General features: G+C 39.0%; 1 protein-coding gene across 3 annotated transcripts; it reads left to right on the top strand.

Moving 5' to 3' along the window:
• The first annotated feature begins 3,230 nt into the window (after window positions 1-3,230).
• Window positions 3,231-18,395, top strand: CCDC126 (coiled-coil domain containing 126). Of its 3 annotated transcripts, none has more exons than XM_051785899.1 (4): window positions 3,231-3,249; window positions 14,987-15,119; window positions 15,753-16,156; window positions 16,797-18,395. In XM_051785899.1, exons 3-4 carry the CDS (start codon window positions 15,919-15,921, stop codon window positions 16,976-16,978), a joined length of 420 nt encoding a protein of 139 aa, XP_051641859.1. In that variant the 5' UTR covers window positions 3,231-3,249; window positions 14,987-15,119; window positions 15,753-15,918; the 3' UTR covers window positions 16,979-18,395. The 3 variants fall into 3 exon arrangements, with proteins under 3 accessions (XP_051641859.1, XP_051641857.1, XP_051641858.1); XM_051785897.1 differs by lacking the exon at window positions 3,231-3,249 and adding an exon at window positions 3,292-3,720; XM_051785898.1 differs by lacking the exon at window positions 3,231-3,249 and adding an exon at window positions 8,875-14,426.
• The last annotated feature ends 1,511 nt before the right edge of the window (window positions 18,396-19,906 follow it).

Here is a 19,906-nt window from a genome sequence, read left to right as displayed (position 1 = left end):
CCAGCAGAATTTTTTCATTCCTGTTATCCTAAGACGTTCTGGCAATTAAATCTAAAGTAAAAATGGCAAAATCTATTTTTAAAAATTCTAATCAAGTTTATATTTTAAATTGAAAGCTACAAGCTGTCTTCACAATTTTTTCCATAACTCTTCTGCCTTCATTGTTCTCTACAATAACCACAGTTTCCTGGACTATAGAGACAATAATTATTTGATATTACATTTCAGATTTCATTAGTTATTAGTCAGTAAGACTGCAAAATTGATCTGCATCTTTGGGAGCCTGTCTGCTAAATGAGAGATGGTTTAAACAAGAAGACAACTAGAGATGACCTAAAGGATACACTAACGTGACATAATTACATGTACTTCAAGCATGCCTGATGGAGGTTTTTCAAGCAATATTAATATACTGTTGTAATATACGGTTAGTTTTAATGCAGTAGTGAGTATACAGTATTCACAATTTGGGGAAAAAATGCATTTTAGGGGGAAAGATAGGCCCAGATCAAGCCCATTCCCTAAAGTGAAAGGGTATAAACAACTGGTAAGGGATCAGGAGGAGGGAAAAATAGGAGTGGCAGTAAGGCAAGTATAAGGTTGCATATATTCTTATCTGCATATACAGATTAGAGGATTAATTGGTTAAGTAAGAAGGCAGAAGGTACAGTAATCACAGAGCATACTGATTAGTGTGCTGTTCACTAGCCATTACCATTCAGCAGTTTAAACATATATTATGAGAGGAAATTCTTAATACATATTTAAAAAGGACAGAGCAATAGTTATGCAAATTAATGTCAGAAGAACAGTCTACAGAAAATGAATGGCATGAGAGGAATGAAATAATATTGCAGCCTCAACCTATTTTTTTTTAATTGTGAAAAATAATACAGAACACTGCAATATATCAAGTTTTTACTTCTCCAGTCCTGGGCTTTTATCTGTCCCTTGAAATGATGCCCAGAATATTTTTACCCACAAATTTAAGGACTGTACAAACACTGTTAAGTTTTGATTTTCATATGTCACTGAGGAGAAACACGCTGCTTGATACTGTTTTGTCATACAGTTTTTACCACACAGATAAGGGGGAAAAGTATCCCATGATATTGTGAGATGCATGTTTATGAAAGATGACCAGATACACGATGCCTTTAGGCAATAGGAATTAAGAATGTTATTAATAGTTGAGAGTTCCTGTCCACAGAGGGTATATTAATAGTGGAGACAGATTTCTTAATATAATTTTGTGACCTTCACAAGGAAATCTTCCTGCTATTACGTTATTGACAGATTTCCCTTTCTCTCCCTGGTAAAATCTAAATACCATATAAATTATATTTGCAAAGACATTACATCTGTTCACTGCATGTCTGTGAAAATAGAGGATTAATCACTGAGCAAACAATATAGTAATAAATGGTGATAAATAGCTGCAGTATATTTGTAATGTGAAGTCCATTTCAGACCATCTGTTTTTGATTTTTTTCAAGAGGGAATCTTCATAAGAAAATACCCACAGAAACTGATGAAGTGATTCTGCTTTAGAAAATACTTCTAGCAACAATATTGTTGGTGCTGCGCGATATATAGTCAAACTGTTCACTCAAAAGCTTACTTAGCAAATAATTCAGTTTTTATTGGTTTTGTTTGTCCTCATTTAACATTGTACACTTTAGAAAAATACTTTTGTCTGTGGGATGGATTGCATAATCAAATATATAATTCCTTTAATGCAGCCTATTCTGAATTCTCTGTGGTAATACAGCTTTCTATTCAGTTCCAAGATTGCCTATTTTCTCAAATTTAAATTAACTCTAAAGTGAACACCAACGTTTTCCAGACAAACAAGAAAAAAACCAATAACAGCCAACTTTACCAAAACACGTTTCCCAAGATTCTGAAATAAGTGACTGTGAACTAGTTGATGTAAGAAAAGTTTTATATGCAACTTATTCACCAGCTGACATGATACTACGTGCCAACAGTTTTGTCTGTTTACTCAGGTCTAGGCCACTAGCCACTCTGATGTATAAATATCCCTTCTTCTAGAACAGCAACAGATTTAAATGCTGATTTTTCCTGCATCTAACCTCTGAAGAATATAAAGGTTGGAAACCGAGGAGAAGCCAGGTAGCCCCTGACGCCCACTGGAAGGGGGGGAAAGGTGCAGCATGGCACAGTGCAGGTGTGGGGGTACTGGTGGGGAGGTAGAGCAGAGGTGAGATCTGCAAGCTGCCAGGACAACATGGGCTGTAACTGTGTTTATTTTACAAGGGATGCAATGTTGGAAACAGAACCTTCACCTACACGCACCTATAACATCTGAGTTGTAATCAATACCTCGGCTTGTCTGGGTAGGGACAGTCCTGAAGGGATTGAGCTGAGGTGAACAGCAGATAATCCTGAATGCTATCAACTCTGCAGCTGTTTGATGTGACCTTATGTTCTTTGCTTTGCCCTTATGTTCACCTTTGCGTAACTGATACCAGCTTCCTTTAAACACCACCTTGCAGGAAGAGCCTGAGGTAACTCACTAGCGCAGTCATGCACCCACAATGGATTTTATTTACACAATTATTGTAGTGGGAGTTTATAGACCACCCCAGCCGCAAACAGTCACAGAATCACAGAACAGTTAGGGTTGGAAGTGACCTCAGGAGATCTAGTCCAACCCCCCTGCCAAGGCATGGTCAGCTGGAGCAGGTGACACAGGAATGCATCCAGGTTGGTTTAGAATGTCTCCAGAGAGGGAGACTCCATGACCTCTCTGTGTGGCCTGTTCCAGTGCTCTGCCACCCTAGAGGTAAAGAAGTTCTTCCTCATGTTGAGGTGAAACTTCTCATGTTTTAGTTTATGGCCATCGCTCCTTGTCCTGTCACTGGGCACTGAAAAGAGCCTGGAAACATCCCCTTGGCATCCGCCTTTGAGGTATTTATATGCATTAATGAGACCCCTCTCTCAGACTTCTCTTCCCTAAACAGGCTCAGCTCCTGCAGTCTCTCCTCCTAAGACAGATGCTGGTCCAGCCCGCGCCGATGCGGGTTACAATACCCGGCGCAGGGACGACGGCAAATTCCCGGCACGATGCCGAGGGAGGGCGCCCGTTCCCGAGGCGGCTGCACAGCCCCCTCACGCCGCCAGGGGGCGGGAGCGGCGCCGCGCGGGGCGGGGGGCAGGGGGCGGGGCTTCGGGCGGCGCGGCGCGGGCGGAAGCGGCGCAAGCGGGCGCGCGGCGGGGGCGGAGGTAGCGCGGGGCGGCCGCGGGGGGCGCTGTACCGGGGGCCGTGCCGGGAGCCGGGACAGCGGCCGGGATAGCAGCCGGGATAGCGGCCGGGATAGCGGCCGGGATAGCAGCCGGGACAGCGGCCGGGACAGCAGCCGGGACAGCGGCCGGGACAGCAGCCGGGACAGCGGGGCAGGGGGGCTGGCGGGGCTGCGGGAGGGCGGCGGAGGAGGCGGCCCGGCAGCCCGTGCGTGCACGGGGAAAGGGGGGTGGCTGCAGGCTCGGGCGGGAGCGGGATGGCGCAGGGCGGCTGCGGCTGCCGGGCGCGTCCGCACCGCGCCTGAGCGCCCGCGCCGTGCCGCCCCTCCCGTCCTCCGGGAGCTGCCCTGCTGTGGGACAGGTTTGTCCTCCTGGCTGCCTTCCCGCCGGCTGTCGGTCCCAGCGCCGGTGTTGCGGTGTCCTTGCGGGCCCCGCCGGCGGAGCTCTGGAGCGGTGAGTTGTGCGGTGATCCGGGCATCCCTCCGGCCGGAGAGCCGTGTCCCAGGGCTGTGATGCAGTGTCCTTGGATGGGAGGAAGTGGTGGAGGAAACAAGGGTTGCCTGGTTTCCTTCACCGTTTGCAGTGGTCTTCCCGTTCTAAACTGTGACTGCAGTGACTCTGCAAGATCTCGTACCGTAAGGACACAACTTCTAAAGAGGCAAAGCTTGATTACAGTGATGTGATGGAACTTACAGGGGGGAAGAATTATTTAATTCATGTTTAAACAAAGGCAGTATCCTTAATAATGTCAGGTTAAGTGATCTTCGGGCACTAACATGTCTACATACAAACAACGGGTAAATGTTTCACTGAAATTGGTCTCTTCGGTAATATTGAATAAATAGGAAGAAGCAATATTGAAGGAAATTTGCAAGGTTTGAAACATTCAGTTTTAGGAGATTATAATATATGAAACTTCTTGACAGCAATAGTTGTGGGATGCTTCCTGCTTACAATATAATAAAATTACTTTTCTATGTAATACCTGATGACGTTTTAACTGCACTTTAAATCTTCCCATTAAGTTTATTTTTGTAAATGTTTATAACGTACTATCATGTCTACTTTATTTCTGTAGCTCTGTTCATCATTCATTATTAGTAAACTTTCTTTTCAGTTCCCTAACCTAACATGGTAGCATCCTGTAAATTCTCTTTTATGTGTCTTGTCATCTAAAATATACTGACAGCTAGAGTGCAGTGTAATTTCTGTGTTTGTGTGCCACAAAACAAGAAGAGAGAATTTTTGTTCTATGCTGTGACATGATGCGGAATTTCCTTAGAGCAGTTCAGATAGGGTTAACTAGATCTTTTTTGTTGCTCTGTTTTTGGGATTTTTTGGTTGTTAAGTTACCCCCAGAGTTGGCTCATTGGTGTGTGTGAGGGTGTTTTTTCACCGTGAAAAGTGAACTTTGTAGGAATTGTGTCTTTTTTTAAAGAGTCTTCAGAATATGGACGTGCTGAACATCATAGTTAAGCATGCATGTGATTTGTTCCAATTGTAACGTAGAGTTTATTTTGGAGCAAATGTAATGAATTGCTGTTTCACTCTTGTGAGAATACCAAAGAAAGGAGACAGTATGAAGATGATATTAGATTGTGAGCAGCATCTTGTTCTAGTGTCACAAGTGGAGCGATTGCAGTGTTATACCAAATATGGAAATTTATTGTTATCTTTGTTCCCGTTCTTGCTGGAGATGCCCGTGTGTATAAAGCCTAAATTATTCTGGCCTCTTTTTGTTACTTTATATGTTAAAATACATAACTGTTTAATAATTCACTTCAGGTATTTGAGAGCCCCAGAGAATTAAACATTTATGCTGCAATTCCTTTTTTCTAGCAAATAAATCTTTTTTCCTAAAGCTTTGACAATTGGAAATAAAGCTACTTCCTTTCTAAAAAAAATAACAAACCCTTTTGTGTTCTCTACTTTTAGAGACTCCTTTTGGCTGTGATCTTCTTGAAGGAGGCATTAGTATTAGCTAATCCCATACTGTGGTTTAGCTGTGGGATTGGATGTCATTTAATTGCTAAAAGTGAGATATTTCCCCTGGAGTTCATGGTGACTTGTACGTTTTCCAAGAATAGTAAAAGGCACTTAGTTCTTGCATCTTGCCCAGACTGTAAGTAGGATAAATGCATGCTGTCAGCTTAAATTGTCAGCTGTGTAGTCAACATATCTGCAGACTAGTAAGTGTCAAAAATAGCTGTTTTCCAGTAACTGTCAAAAATCTGTGAGGCTCAGTCATTCAAATGAATGTGTTGTGTCCTTGTACAAGTTTACTGCTAAAATGTACTTTATATAGTATTTACTTGTTATTCGACAACTTCTTTCACCTGTAGTTGAAAACTTGTGCCATTAAATGGACAGGGTTTCCTCAACTGAACATTATTAATCGTCTCATATATTTTCTTTTGTGATTGTCAACTTTACAAAAAAAAAACGTATATTAGCGTTTGCCTATGTAGTTTAAAAGATTAATTTTGGATTGCTCAGAACTGAGTCAGTACTTTGCCTACATAAAACAGGTCCTAGACAAGAGGACTTAAAAGTTATTCCACTGAAATTGGTTTCTTCACTAATATTGAAGAGATAAGAGGCTACCAGTTAAATTTTTGGGCACCTTCTACTTAATTTTAAGAACAGTATATTTTGCAGTGCAGACCACTGTAGTGTTATGGTTAACTAATGTCTGTCATAACCCACGTGGTGTGCTAAGATGAACTGACAAGTCAATCTAGAAATAATAAAAGATGTAAAAGAAAAGGATTTATCTGTCTTTAATATTTCCTCCAGTGTTAATTTTTCTGAAATCTTCAACTGGATCAGTCTCCTTGGAAGGAGCGTGAATCCAAAGCCTTGTCTGTTTTGCAGTTTTGCCATAGAAACATAATTTTGATAGACAAATTCATATGCAGTTTGAATTCTACAGGTTTCTTGAAAGAAAACCAGGCAAGTTAAATTATTCTTCTCTTCCCAGTGGTACAAGTCCTTTTTTGCTGCCATTCTACAGGAATTGTGTTTGTGTGGATGCTGCACTGTGTGTCCATGTATGAGCAGTGGCAGTCTCTCCCCCATCGCAGCTGTCACTTTGTTAGTTGTCTCCCCCCTTCCCCTCCCCTCCTAGTTCTCTTTAATGACACCCACCTTCCTTTTAGGTCTCTTTAGAATGCTCAGTGAAAATCACCCTCTTATCAGTAGCCTACATTCATCATCCTGCAGGCTTGGCTCTCTGTAAAACTAGTTAAAATTAGCTAAACATTATCATCTCGGAAGGAAGTTTTGAAGTCCCAGGGGCTTTGGAAAGAGTGATACAAAGACAGCTGTGAAATTTCACAAGGGAGTAGAGGTACTAGTTAGGAATTTGCAGGGGAGGACTTGTCATAGCCTAGTGTTCAACTGCAATTAAAAAATTGTGGCAATTTTATGGGAAATGAGAAGCCAAGAAGGTGCCTTATGCTCTGTCATAACTGACTCTTAGGAGCAAGGGTCCTACTGTGACCTGAAAAGCAGCAATAAAGCATAGTGAGAAAATAAAGTGTCCGAGGGGGAATGAAGCTGAGATATCTTTTTTTTTTTTTTTGTCCCCAAGAAGCTGATACAGAGATGTAGAAACATTTTGGGGCCCAGATGGACCCAGTGGGAGGAAGGGAACTTCAACAAGTATAACATACTGTCTCTATTGATATCTGCTTGCTTTAATTTTCTTCACAAGCCTTGCCAAGTCATTTCCCCTCTCAAAATCTTGAATCTTGGCTGACTGCCCACAGGCAAGGAACAAAGAATTTCTGTTTTTAAATGGTTGGTTTATTTTAAAAGCATTTACTGACAGTAGTAGGCAAAATAAAGGAGGGAGGAGCTGAAAAAAAAAGGATACTCTAAGATACCAAAAAGTACTTGAGCAGATTCCTTAGACGTAATGCAAAATAAAACCAATGCAAATAGGACCATATGAATTCAAAATAGAAAAAAGTCACCAATATTTCTAAAATACTGACATACAAAAGGTAATATAGTGTTTGGGCTCTCAGATAATTTTATATCAGAACCACTGTTAGCTTGTTGTGTGAGTTTTCAAGTCTCAAGCAATATGTTTTTGCTTTTAACTTGAAGTTCATCTACAAAACAAATCGTGTGCTGTTCTTAGAAGCCTGTAGGAGGTAGAACTGTTTCTGGTTTAAGATATGTCTGAGATTATCCCAGCAGCTCCTCAGTAGCGACACTGTGTCTGCTTGATGAGCTGTGACTTTTACTGGCTGCACTGAGAGACAGGGACCACCTGGAGCACACAAGGAGATTTTCTTCTTTCTTTGTTGCAGCACTGCAGAATAGGTATTCTTGGTAGTTACCCATCTTTGCTATTCCCTTAAACCTCCCATCTCCCATCTCCTATGATTTCATTTGGAACATCCATTAAAGGTATTCCCCAAAAGACAGGTAGCAATAAGGCAAAAGGATAAATTTTACTTTTTATCAGTTTTCCCTGGTAGTTGCAAGTCTATGGCTTGCAGAAGCAGGGAATGAAGAAACACATGCTGTTGGAGAAGGTATAAAGATAGATGTACTGGAAAAGACACGAAGACAGACTCCTTTGGCAGCACACTCCAAAAGTGGTACAGAACTACTAAAACCTGCAGCCCAGCAGCTGTCATAGTGATAGGGCAGCCTTTTTTTTTGCCCAGAAATGTGCCTTCATACCTGTTCTTAAGATGGCAATGTGCTGTGTAGTGCTGATCCTTCCTCTTGATCTTAGCAGGTACTGCTATAAATTGTCTCTTCTATGATGCAGTCTGGAAAGACCCTCAAGTTTCACCAGCACACAGGTACAGCATTTTACTGGGCTCTGTTGTGCCAGGCATTTCTGAGGTTTTGTCAGGAATGTATCCTCTTTTCCGTCTCTGCTTTGACATTTTTCTGTTGATGAGGTGACACACGCCCTACTAATTTACCAAAATCTACCCAGGCTCCATGCCATCCGGGGACTGGCCTGTCCGAAGCCCTTTCCAAAGTTCCAGGGAGTCCATTTGAGGTACGATCTTTCCTGCGACAGGGAAAGCAATACAACACCATTCTTCCAATTTTAAGTAGCACTTCCATTACCTTCATCAGTAACAGTATTGTTGCAACACAATTTAGATAATAATTGGAACCAGTTGTAACCGTGGGGATCTCCTTTACAAGGCCTTTGATGTCGAAATTAAGAAAAGAAAAGTATTGGTAGCATTCATCCTCTGGGCCTGGACGTTTCCCTGTGGGATAGCCCAGGACAGGCACAAACATTGCCAAAATCAGGAAGGAAATGGGTAAAATGGCCTTTAAAAGGAGAACCCTTGTGCTATGGGACCGTCAGGCATGCTGATTTCAGGGTCATTGTTAGGGCCACCTATGGAGCTCCTGCGGTAGTGGCTGAAGAAGGTAGAGCTAGCTCTCCTCCCTATCCCTCTCTCTCAAGTGGCGAAAAGAAAACAAACCACAGAAAAACTGAAAGAGGTCCGAATGAAACGGAATTATATAAAAAATATATATTTACATATATATTTACAGTTATATATACAATTTGAATATTGTACACACGATAGGGAGCTCGGGGGAGGGGAAGGAAAAGGGAGGGGGAAACAGGGATTAAAAAAACCCAAATGTCCTCCAAATATCCTGTTAATAGAGCTAGCGAATAAATACAAAAAAACGAATTAAATACTTCCCTGAAGGAGACAGCAGAGCCGTGTGAAGCACCAACCAATTCCCCACGCCTCCCGGAGGGAACCGGAGATAACGGCAGGTCTGAGCAGGCAGGCCCTGGCCTATACAAGCAAAGACCGTCTGTGGAGAGACCTGTCACCTTCAGCCACCGCCTTATTTATATGTTGTGTTACGCTAAAGGATGATATGGAATACTTCCTTAGATTTCTGACCCCAGTTGCTAAGGAAGGCCTAAAAAATCCAAAAGCCAACCCACTACACCAAGTTTTACAGCAACAAATAATAGGAGTACTTAACATGCTGAGTGAGAGTTGATTTTGTCAAAAGACAGCTCAAACGTGTTTTACTTGTCTGGGGACAGGCATTGCTATTAATTGTTGGTTCTGAGCATAATATCTTGCTCTTTTGTGGTGCTATGCAGCTGAGTGAACCTCAGTGATTAATGAACCTGGGCAGTGTTGGTCTGCAAAAGTCACCAGTACAGATGTGCCAGTAAAGGACAGCGGTTTTATTGGCACTCTCTAGAACTAATGTGCCCTTAAAAATATGAGGAATGTGATTGTGCGCCAGTTTTAAATATGAATGATGTGGATACAATGATTTATTAAATGGAGTTTGTGCTATGTGTGGGAACAGAGAACTGAAGTTTCTGTGTATTGCCAGGTATCAGGGTCCTGTTTTACAATAAACACTTAAGCTCTTTGAGAACCTGTTTGTCAGCTGCACCTCATGCAAATTTTTCTTCTACTTGCAAACCAACAGCAGTCTAACACTGCAAATCACCAGAATGCAAACATCATTTTTGGCATTCCAAAAAATCTCAACACATAATCTCCTGGGTTTCTAGGTGCTTATTTCCTTGTCCCAGTCTTCTGTGATTAACTGGTCAGTAAATACATTCTATGCTTTTTTTGTGTGTGTCAGTCTTCTTTAGACTTCCCGTTTTCCTTGCTGCACAGGAACTCTGCTGTTAGTTTTCCAAATAACATGGAACCAGCCCGTCTGCTCTCAGAATGGTCAGCGCGATCGTTGCCTGTCAGCTGAGTGATGCTCAAAGTTTTCTATTGGAAAATCAGGCAAAAAAATATTTTGGAGATCACAGAGGTAGATGGGCCAGGGCGAGCACACTCTCAATACGTGCAAAAAAAGAAAAATAGTAGAACAGAGTTTGATAGAACTGTGGAATATTTTTTCTGGTATTCTGTAATGCCCTGTGATATTTGTATTCCTGAAATGTTCATTGGCAATGAGGTATCATCCTGCCTATTTACAGCACAACATATTGTTTACTGAAACAGTACCCTCTCTGTACCCAGGGATGTTTGTTACCATGAATTTAATAGTAATTTCTTGCATAGATGTTCATTTTAAATCATTAGTAATTTCATAAACTTTTTGTGTTCACATTGAGGTTCTAATAAATTCTAATTTTGTACTGTACAATTATTTTATAGTAATTATTAATGTCAGCTTTTATTTGTACTGTCCTAATTTCTGTCTGCTGCCTGTTATACTACAAGATTTTTTTCCCCTTCCTCTGTAGTTGGATGCACTCTCCTATGACTATATCCGACTTTTTTTTTTTTTAAACCTCTATCTTGTTAAATCACGTCTTGTGTTTATACATAATAATAACTGGTTAATAATAATTAACTGTGTTAATAATAATAACTGGTCGCAAAGCCAGACCTGCTCTTGAATTCACAGTGTCACATTGATGATAATTTGGCAGAGAGGAATCGATAAGTACTAAGTAATACACCGAGTAAAATTCCCATTTTTCAAGCCTACTTTCTTAGTATACATTAGAGACCTCTCTAGGTCTCTAGAGTATCACTGAGGAACTGTTGCCTCAGTAGTTGGCATTCTGTCTTTAAAAATATGTAACCAAAAGGTGACTTTTTTGGACTGTATGCTGACAATGATACTTTCACTGCATTTTTCTTGGCTTTGTCCTTAAAAGTATTTTTGATCTTTGAATGAAATGGGATTTTCAGGCTTCAGTTTTCTGTATTCTTTACATCTTGTTGACTCTGTTTTGTAATTTTTTTTTTGCTAAAGCTGCTTATTCATAACAATCAAAAATACCTGATGGACTAGCTGCTTTCTTTTTCTCTTACAAATAATTATCTTCATCTGTCCTGTACATTTTTCAAAACTAGAAAGTACACCCATCTCTGCAGGACAGGTTGAAATTTGCCCTGCTGAGTGGTTTAGGAAGGCTGGAGTCTCTTGGACAGAATAGAAAAACGATGACAAAAAAAGTCTGAACTAGCAGAACTGACAGTGCTGTAAGGTGCGTTGTAAGCTTTTAAGGATTTGGGTATGCCTTGTTTTCCTGGTAACCTGAGATTGTTTCAGAGGACTTATGAGGCATTCCTTTGCCTTACAGTCTGCTTCATTTCTGTGTTGTGCATTAATATAATCCCTGGGTCTTTCTGGAAATAAATAAAGCAGAATCTGAGGAAGACTTTGCAAAAAAATTCAAGAAGGATGTTTTGTAAGTATGGGCTGGTTTCCATGGGGAAGAGTCAGTATTCAAACTGAAGTCTGATGCTACTGTTTATTACAGTAGCATCTAGTAGATACTAGAACGTTGCTTTATTATGGAACATATAATGAATTTTCTGTTGCTTTTTCTTTTGCCTTTGTTCCTTTTGTTTCATGCACTCGGTAATATAACTTATATATGACCGATGTTGAAATACATAGGATAGAGTGATTTTATTTTGAAGGGGATGAGTGCCTTCCTTCATTGCTTTTGTTGCCAGATGTATGTCAGTGTTGTGATACCACTGCACAAAGTTGAATTCACATTGGTAGGTTTTGGCAAGACATTTCTCAGACAACCAGCAGTGGCAACAGTGAAGAAAACCAAACTCTTTATATGTCTGTGAAGGGCAAACTTAGTGTCAGATCCTCATTCAGAAATTGGTTGTAACTCCAGGTTCTAATGTTGCCTCTGGCCTGGGCTTGTAGTTTTCAGAATAATTTAGATATGCTGATTTTAAAGAACTTTGGAAAATTCCCACTTGAATCAGTCACTTCAGGCTGCTTATTGAAAGGATTATCTGGAAGATATTTTCTTCTTCATAGATTTTTGCACTGCCATTTTCCCTGCACAGTCAGGTCAGGGGTTTTGTTTGATTTGGGTTTGTTTGGTTGAATTTTTTGTTTTGTTTTGGGTTTGTTAGTTTGGAGTCTTGTTTCTTTTCTTTCCCTCCTTAGATTTTCAAATTTTGTCCTGGTTGTACTCCTTTGTCTTCATAGTTGTCTTCCTTTTGTCTCAGTCTCCGTGATTAGAGATGGTAGGAATTCCAACAAGGCATAGCTCTGAGGCACCCTTTTTTGCTGTTGCTCGCTGCTGTGCTATGACAGCCTTTGCCATAAAAGCCCCTCAGCTGTGGTTGGGAGAGTGGTGAGCCTGCGTTCCTATCTGGGATTGGTCAGTGTGAAGAAGGAAGTCTCGGCTTCCCTTTTCCCCTGCTCAGGGAGTGGTGGGTAAGAAGGATTTGAGAGAATGAGGAAGAAGAAAGATGACAAGAGGTAATGTTTCTTCTTACATGTGTGCTGTTATCTCATAGGATACTACCTCTGAATTACTGAAAACAGGTCCATTCTGAGACAGGGTTTGTTTAAACTGTAATGTTCATGTAGAGAAGTGCTGACCCTTCAGGGCAACAAGAGGTAAAAGAATATTCCAATTAATTTGTCTTACTTATTGTGGTCTTTTCTTCCTAATATGTACACCTGCTGCTCCAATACTCTTTTTTTTCCTACTTTGAAATCATGTGGGTATAAGCTTGCTTTTATTTTTTTGTTACTCCGTACTGTGTAATCTTGTAAGGGTTGTGCATGGAGTGTGTTAGGGGTCACTAGATGTGCATGCTTCAGGGGGAAAGAGAAGACCAGATCTCACAGAACTTTGAAATTACAATGGAATTCATTATGGGCAATGGCCTTTAAAAATGCTTAAGAAAAGTACAGATAGTTGCCTTCCTTTTGGTACACCTTGCTCCCATTTTCTTTGCCCAGGGTCAGTATTTGGGTATTGTGCCATTTTCCCGGCAGGTTGAGTCCTTGATTTCCGTTGATTTCAGTAGTTGTTGTGTGCATCGTGAATCAGATACACAAGGCAAAGGCCCAGTCTGCAATTACTGCTGCTCCTTGGCAGGAGTTTATTCAATCTGTTCCTCTTGGCTAGACCTCTTATCCTGGCTTTGTGGTCTTATTTACATTGTGATGGCAGAGTTATTTCCACTCCAAAGCGCTGTAGTGATATTGTCTAAATGATTCAGGGCAATATATAGCTAGGGATCTGTGGAGACCTGAACTTAATTTAAATTCTGCAAGAACTATCTGTTATTTTCAGTCTTTATTATTATTATTATTATTATTATTATTATTATTATTATTATTATTATTATTATTATTATTTTAATTAATAGAAGATGTAGACTTTTTGGATTGAGGGTTGAAACTTCTGTTCTTTTCTTGAGAAATACTGTTTGGTCTTCTGAGCCATCATGTGAATGCCCTACTCCTGGACCTCATATGTAAATATTTTCCTTCATATTTGATACCGTTCATGGGTTATGTAGATGCATAATGATGTGGGTGCAGTTTATGCTTTAAAGTCTGAGTGCAGAGCCATGGATTTGGCAAAGAGCTAGGGAAAAGTGCGTGTTTAGGGAGGATCTGTTTCAGGAAATCTTAAACCACACAATTCCAAATATTCGTACTGTAGAATGTTTGCTCTCTTATTTTTTTGTACTTAAGATAAATTTGTCTCTTAAAACAGTTTTTTGGGGGATAAGCACGCTCCTTGAACAAAGTACATCCCACTGAATTTCCGGTGGGAATTCAAATTATTGTTTGTTTGCTGTCTATCCATGTGCATGGTCGTATCCCACAGTGGAGGTGAAGTAAGCTGTTCCTCATTCAGTGATTTGTGATTGCCACTCGCATTAGTGCACCCAAAAGTAAAAGTAAGGCTTTATATACTGACATTTACTATGGGGCATTTTACACACAGGAACTTGTTACTTTACAGCAGTTTTGGTGTCCAAGTCCTAATGTTGCCCCTGCCTTGGGTTAATCATTTTCAGAATGTTGATTTTAGAGTGCTTCAAAAATTTGCCACTCGAATCAGGCACGTGTGCCTACCGGTTGAGAGGATTATCTGAATAGCGAATGTGAAGGGTAAGCGACAAGCCCTGCTGGCAGTGACACTTGTGTTTGCAGCAGACCGTGGTATGTTGGCATAAGGGTGCTTGAACGAGTCAGGGGAGGCAATGAAAAAATGCTTTGGAGGCGGAGTTGTTTAGAGGAGAGCTTAGCAACATGAGAAATTCGATCTCAATATTCTGATAGAAACAGAGACCTACGTGCCACTGTAGAAAGTCTGGTGAGGAACTCTATTAAATGTGTAACTTCAGTCTGAAAAGTGCTCATGTCAGGTAATGTATGGGGAAGAACAGGGAGTAGCAGGGGAAAACAACTATTATGTAAGATGAGTGGCTTTATCCAGACTATGTTGAATGGTAGAAGTCATTCAAGAAAGTATTAAATAATTGGAGTAGTTTCAGAGATGGGTATAAAATGAGAAATACAAGGTATGTGCATGTAAAGAGGCTGAAAAGATGGGATGAGTTTGAGGGGTAAAAATTAAGAAGAGAATGACACATGTAAATATATGTGCATGTACATATATGATGAATCTGGACCATCTGCTGTCACTGTCTTAGAATAAGAGGGAAATATTAAGTGAGATTCTTACCAAGTTTTCTTTTAAAACTGTGCTGAAGTCAGTTACTGGGCATTTAAATGTATGCATTTAAAGTAAAATGGAAATGAATTCTCTATTCTTCCCTAACAGTTGCTTCAAGTTAGGTTTAAAAATATATTTCTGTTTTAAACACATGTTACTTGAAGCCCTCAACTTCAACCACTCCATAAGAAAATGAAGGTCTCTTCACTTTGTTTTGTTTAAATCTTTTTTTTTTCTTCCCTGTTACAGAGCTCCCTGAAGATGTGTGGCTCATACTGCTTTAGACTGTCTGGACATTTGTTGTTTAACTGCTGAAGCTTTCCTACCACTTGTTTCTTTCTTGAAGCCTTAATCTATTGAGGGATCAGAATTGGCTGCTATGGTAAGACATTTTTTCAAGTTGTAGTAAAATGCTAAATGTGGGTGCAATATGCCAGTTTATTTTGCTTTTATTTCTTTATTCAGTAGCAAGACACCAAAACAAACAAAAACTCTTAATGGTGTACAAAATCAGAAGAGGAGACTTTGAAATAACTAACCAGCCAAGAAATTTTATGTTTCGTGTTGTCTCTTTATACTTGCCCTGTGCTTCTAAGTGAAGAATAAGAATCATGTGAATCATTTTACAAGATCTTTTTCTTGTCTGTAGATGTACGTGTATAACTTATCAAAATGTTGTCTATAAATGTTTTACAAGTCTCTTCTAGATACTGCATTTTGTATGAAATGTATTTCGGTTTAATGGCAGTTTAAATTACAGTATTTAAAATACTTAAGGTGATTTGTAGAAGCATAGAAGTTTTGATTTTTGGAGACTAAAAACTGGTAAAAATGGGAACAGGAAACCCTGTGAATAACAGGTGAGACAGAAAGATGACTGAACCTCTAAGAAGATAAAAATCCATAGTTGTCTGCTAGATGATGATATAGTACTGTATTTAGGAACTGATATTTGTCCTTGATCTCGACAACTATAGCAGTTTTGAATAACCAGGTGATACTTTACAAATTTCAGGAATCAAGACCAACTAAAACATGAGAAGATGTATTCAAGATGATCCAACCAGAAGATTTTTCACTTCATAGAAATCTTATTTTTGTTTAATATGTAATATAATTTCACAAAGCCAAATTCAGTTACTTTTCTTGAAATTAAGACACGCCTGTGGCCTTCATCAGAAATGTTTCTAACATTTTCAAGAAAAAATATGTCCCAGAAACTGAGTATGTTTTTACTAGTTTTTGGAATCATCTGGGGTTTGATGTTGCTACGCTACACTTTTCAGTATCCAAGACGCCAAAGCAGTGCTGAGTTGCGTGGACAGATATTAGATCTCAGCAGAAGATATGTCAAAGCACTGGCAGAAGAAAATAAAAATTTAATGAATGGAGCCGGTGGAGCATCTATGGCAGGATATGGTAAGAGGAAAAAGCTATACTAGTAGTCTGAATATCTTCTTTTTTAAATGAAAGCTGTAAAGTTACATTTTTTCTCTTTCAAAGTATTACATACTGCTCTTAAAGAGAAAAAAACTCCTTGTTTTTCAATCAGCAAAGGTGTAAATATATAGATTTTTTCCCCCCCTACTTTATAACTTATATAATAAGCAATAAGATACTATGTCATAGCAGTTTTTCTATGGACTAGATTTGTTATTTAGGGGAAAACTATTAACTACCTTTTTATGTTGGAAAGTATTTAAATATATTCTGTTGCTGTCCAAGGCTAAAAGGTGTTATAGCTGTGTATTCTAGTACTGTTGTCTGGATGAAATTTGAAATACTGCCTTTGAATAGTCACTTCTAGTTCTTACACTCAAATATTTAATTGGCTGCCTTCACAGTTCCCTATTATGGTGGTATCTTCCATCCGTAAAATACCAAAGAAATGGTATCAAAGAAAAATCAAGCAGCTATACTTGTATATCAGTCTGCATTCCTTTCCAAAGTGTATAGTAGGGAGGATAGCAAGTCTTAAGATGTGAATATGTTGAAATAGCCATTCTTTTCCACACATAGTAAATAATAGTCTCTAATTTGTTTTTTCCTTTATCTTCAGCTGATCTTAAGAGAACAATTGCTGTTCTTCTGGATGACATCTTACAACGCCTGGTGAAATTGGAAAACAAGGTTGATTACATTGTTGTCAATGGCTCAGCAACAAATACCACTAATGGAACTAGCCATCAGGCACCAGTAACTTCAAATAAACGTGTAAAACCAGCCAGCAACATTAGATAGCAAACAGGGCTGCTTTGTGTTGCTACATCTGTGATGGGTAATATTTAAAATAAGCTTTTTATCTCTGGCTAAGGCAAAGCAGTAGTTGACTCTAAAAGAAGCATAAACTATTCTATTATACTATGTGCTGGATCTGTGTAGGCCTAACATATGTGCTTAGGTTCTCAGAGCATTATTTCATTGCCTTTGAGCAGTACTTCTGAAGTGATCTTTGTTGTCTTTAAAGATATTTTGATATCATGATTTGATGTAGTATGCCATTGGATAATAAAACTATGTGGAAAGCAGTGGGGAACTTATGGGTAGGTTTATAAATATATTTATTTAAGTATGAATATAACATATTTTTTGGATAGGTGAGAAGCATTGTAGCTAATTAATTTTTTGTGATCTACATTTAAGCCAAGGTAACTAAGGAAAATGCGTTGTTAAGCAGATGTTAGAAAATGTATATACTTAAAATATTTTGTTACTTAACTACTAAACAATAGTAAATTGAGGACAACATTGGTGGTAATATTTTAAAATTGTGACCCAAAGAATGTCTTTATTTGCACTATCTGTCAGAATAGTTAAAGAGAATTTACTGTATATTTAAGAAAATTAATTATAAGAGGAAAATATTCTAGGTAGTAACACTGTCCAGGTTTATCTTTGTGCCAGAGTTAAGGCAGTTAGATTATCAAAAGCAAATCATAATCTGTGATATCTTAGATGATTGTTTCTTACAAAGATATTTAAGTGTATGTATTTTGTAATTGCAGATGAAATTATTTAAGTGACGGAAATAAGTTTTGGATATGCAAATATGGTTTATTTTTATTCATTGGTGATTGTTTTAACAATTTAATACCTTGCAATTTGTGATGAGTATAGCACACGATCTCCCTGAATTGCTTTCTTGATCAGAAGGAAAATCAGTGAAGGGAAACAAGGCATCTCTGCATTTAACAGAGTTATATATACTAAGGGTGTCTAGTCATGGAGTATTTGAGAGGTAAGGTAATATTTGCCTTATGTCTAAGTTAGTCTTACAGCAAAGTGAAATGCATTCAGCATGGATGCACTGTATTTCAAAATGTTCCTGAAGTCATATTTAAGTGCCACTGAACCTGTTTTTTAAATCGTAGTGAATGTTTGGTGGGGATAGAGGATACGTTCAGAGACTTTTGCCAAAAGTGTCCTGTGAGTGGGGTTTTGGGGGTGGGTAAAACCAGAGGTGCTGGATGATACACCATCCAGAGTTATGTGTTTTTTCTTTTCTTCTGTTTCCCTGCTGATATTCTTGATGGTTATAAAAGAAAATACACTTGCAACCTTCATTAGTATCCAGAGGATTTTTTTTGGTCACATTGTGTGTAAACATGTACTCACTTCAATGCAGAAAGAGAAATAAATTTTTAATTGTACTTGTAAATGTTCCTGTTGTTCTTTTTTTTATTATTATTATTAAACAGTCTTGTCGTTTTTGCTACATGTGCTCTATCTGTTTCTGAATTGGAAAGCTGTGTCTCTCTAAGGTTTAGTAGTAGTCTATCTGGTATTCTTTCTGCTCAGTCACTGGGTTCTTCTGCTCTTTAAATTCTTATGCCCTGAAACTTTCCTCAGGTTAGAGCTACGGGAAGAAAGAATTGAAAATAAAATAACTAGTTTCCATCTTTAATAGTGAAGACTTTGCTCTTTAATCTAGGACTAAAGAAGATAGGTGCATAACTTCTTTTGAATCTGCAATTCTCTATTGACAATGTGAAGATACGTTTTTATATGTCTGTCTGTCTATATCTATCTATCCATCTATGATTTTATTTTCCAGATACTTGACTACTACCAACCAGAACCTTGTTCTTGTGTTTGTATACAAAACTGTCTTTTTTTTCTTTTAAGGGTATGTGAAACAAAGTTATTGAGGATTGTTAAACAAGCAAGGTGAGTATTTATCAATATGTGCACAAGCAGGTTATTTTATGCAGGGATTTTGGAGACTGATACATGCAGTCATGGTAATTTATGGTGCCATTAGCAAATTGTTGCTTTTTTTTTCAGGTTTCATTAGCACAATGGCTCATTGGAATTAGCTTGTACTTGACAAATACATAGAGAAAGCTGTGAACTACCTCTGTTTTATGGGACAAAAGTTCCATTCATTAATATAGTTGAAAGAACTGTTTGTCAAGGAGCAAGTTAAAAATCGTCTAGTAGCATCCTATATCTCATTTTGCCTGAAACCAGCATTATTAGGGGTTGATACAGCATTACATCACTGTCCATGATATATCTTACCCGTCTTTTTGTCACTAGTCTTGTTCTGTGCTCTATCACCATGCCATGCCTCTGACTTGTGTTCTCCCTTCCCCAGCTACCTAGCATGCTTCCATGACTTCTGTGCTCCAGCAGTGCAGAGGATGGAAGCTGAGCTTTATCCTTTTTGCTAAGATGACAACACTTTTCAGAATAGGAAAACTAGGGAAAGAAAGGCAAGGAAGGGATAAAGGGGGGAGGTCTCGGCTGCCCTTTCCTATTAACAGCAGTAGCAAGAATACATCTGCATGTTCTAGCCTGCAGCTTCCTTTATAGAACATGTGAGAGGTGTGGCAGCCCTGCAGTGGCAGGAGGTTGTGTAAAGAACCTGAGGGTTTGGGTGAAAAAGAAGCAAGAGAAAGCCTACAACTTACCCTGGGTCCAAAATGCTTGATAGTTTCACAGGATTTGGTTGTGTTGCCAAACATTTAATTTTTTTTTCCTGAGAAATATTTAAGTTGTGTTTCTACTGTGCTGCAGTTTTTATGATGCAACTGTGTATTTCCTATTTTAGACAACATCATAATCCCCCCCCAAACTGACCTGCTTCAATTTTTGTAATATGGAATCTTCTTGAAGTTGCTTGGTTCTTGGGCTGGATTGGGTTTGGTGTTTTTGGTTTTTTTTTTT

This window comes from Manacus candei, unplaced genomic scaffold (genome assembly GCF_025592945.1).
Source record: "Manacus candei isolate 608988 ecotype Guabito, Panama unplaced genomic scaffold, ASM2559294v1 h1tg000021l, whole genome shotgun sequence".
Lineage (NCBI taxonomy): Eukaryota > Metazoa > Chordata > Aves > Passeriformes > Pipridae > Manacus > Manacus candei.
This window is presented reverse-complemented; position numbering and strand designations above follow the sequence as displayed.

Excerpts from the sequence above, each read along its gene's own strand:
- CCDC126 (XM_051785899.1), top strand. The coding sequence starts at position 15,919 with ATGTTTCTAACATTTTCAAGAAAAAATATGTCCCAGAAACTGAGTATG. Across the intron at positions 16,157-16,796 it reads AGCATCTATGGCAGGATATG|CTGATCTTAAGAGAACAATT; the intron begins GTAAGAGGAAAA and ends CTTTATCTTCAG.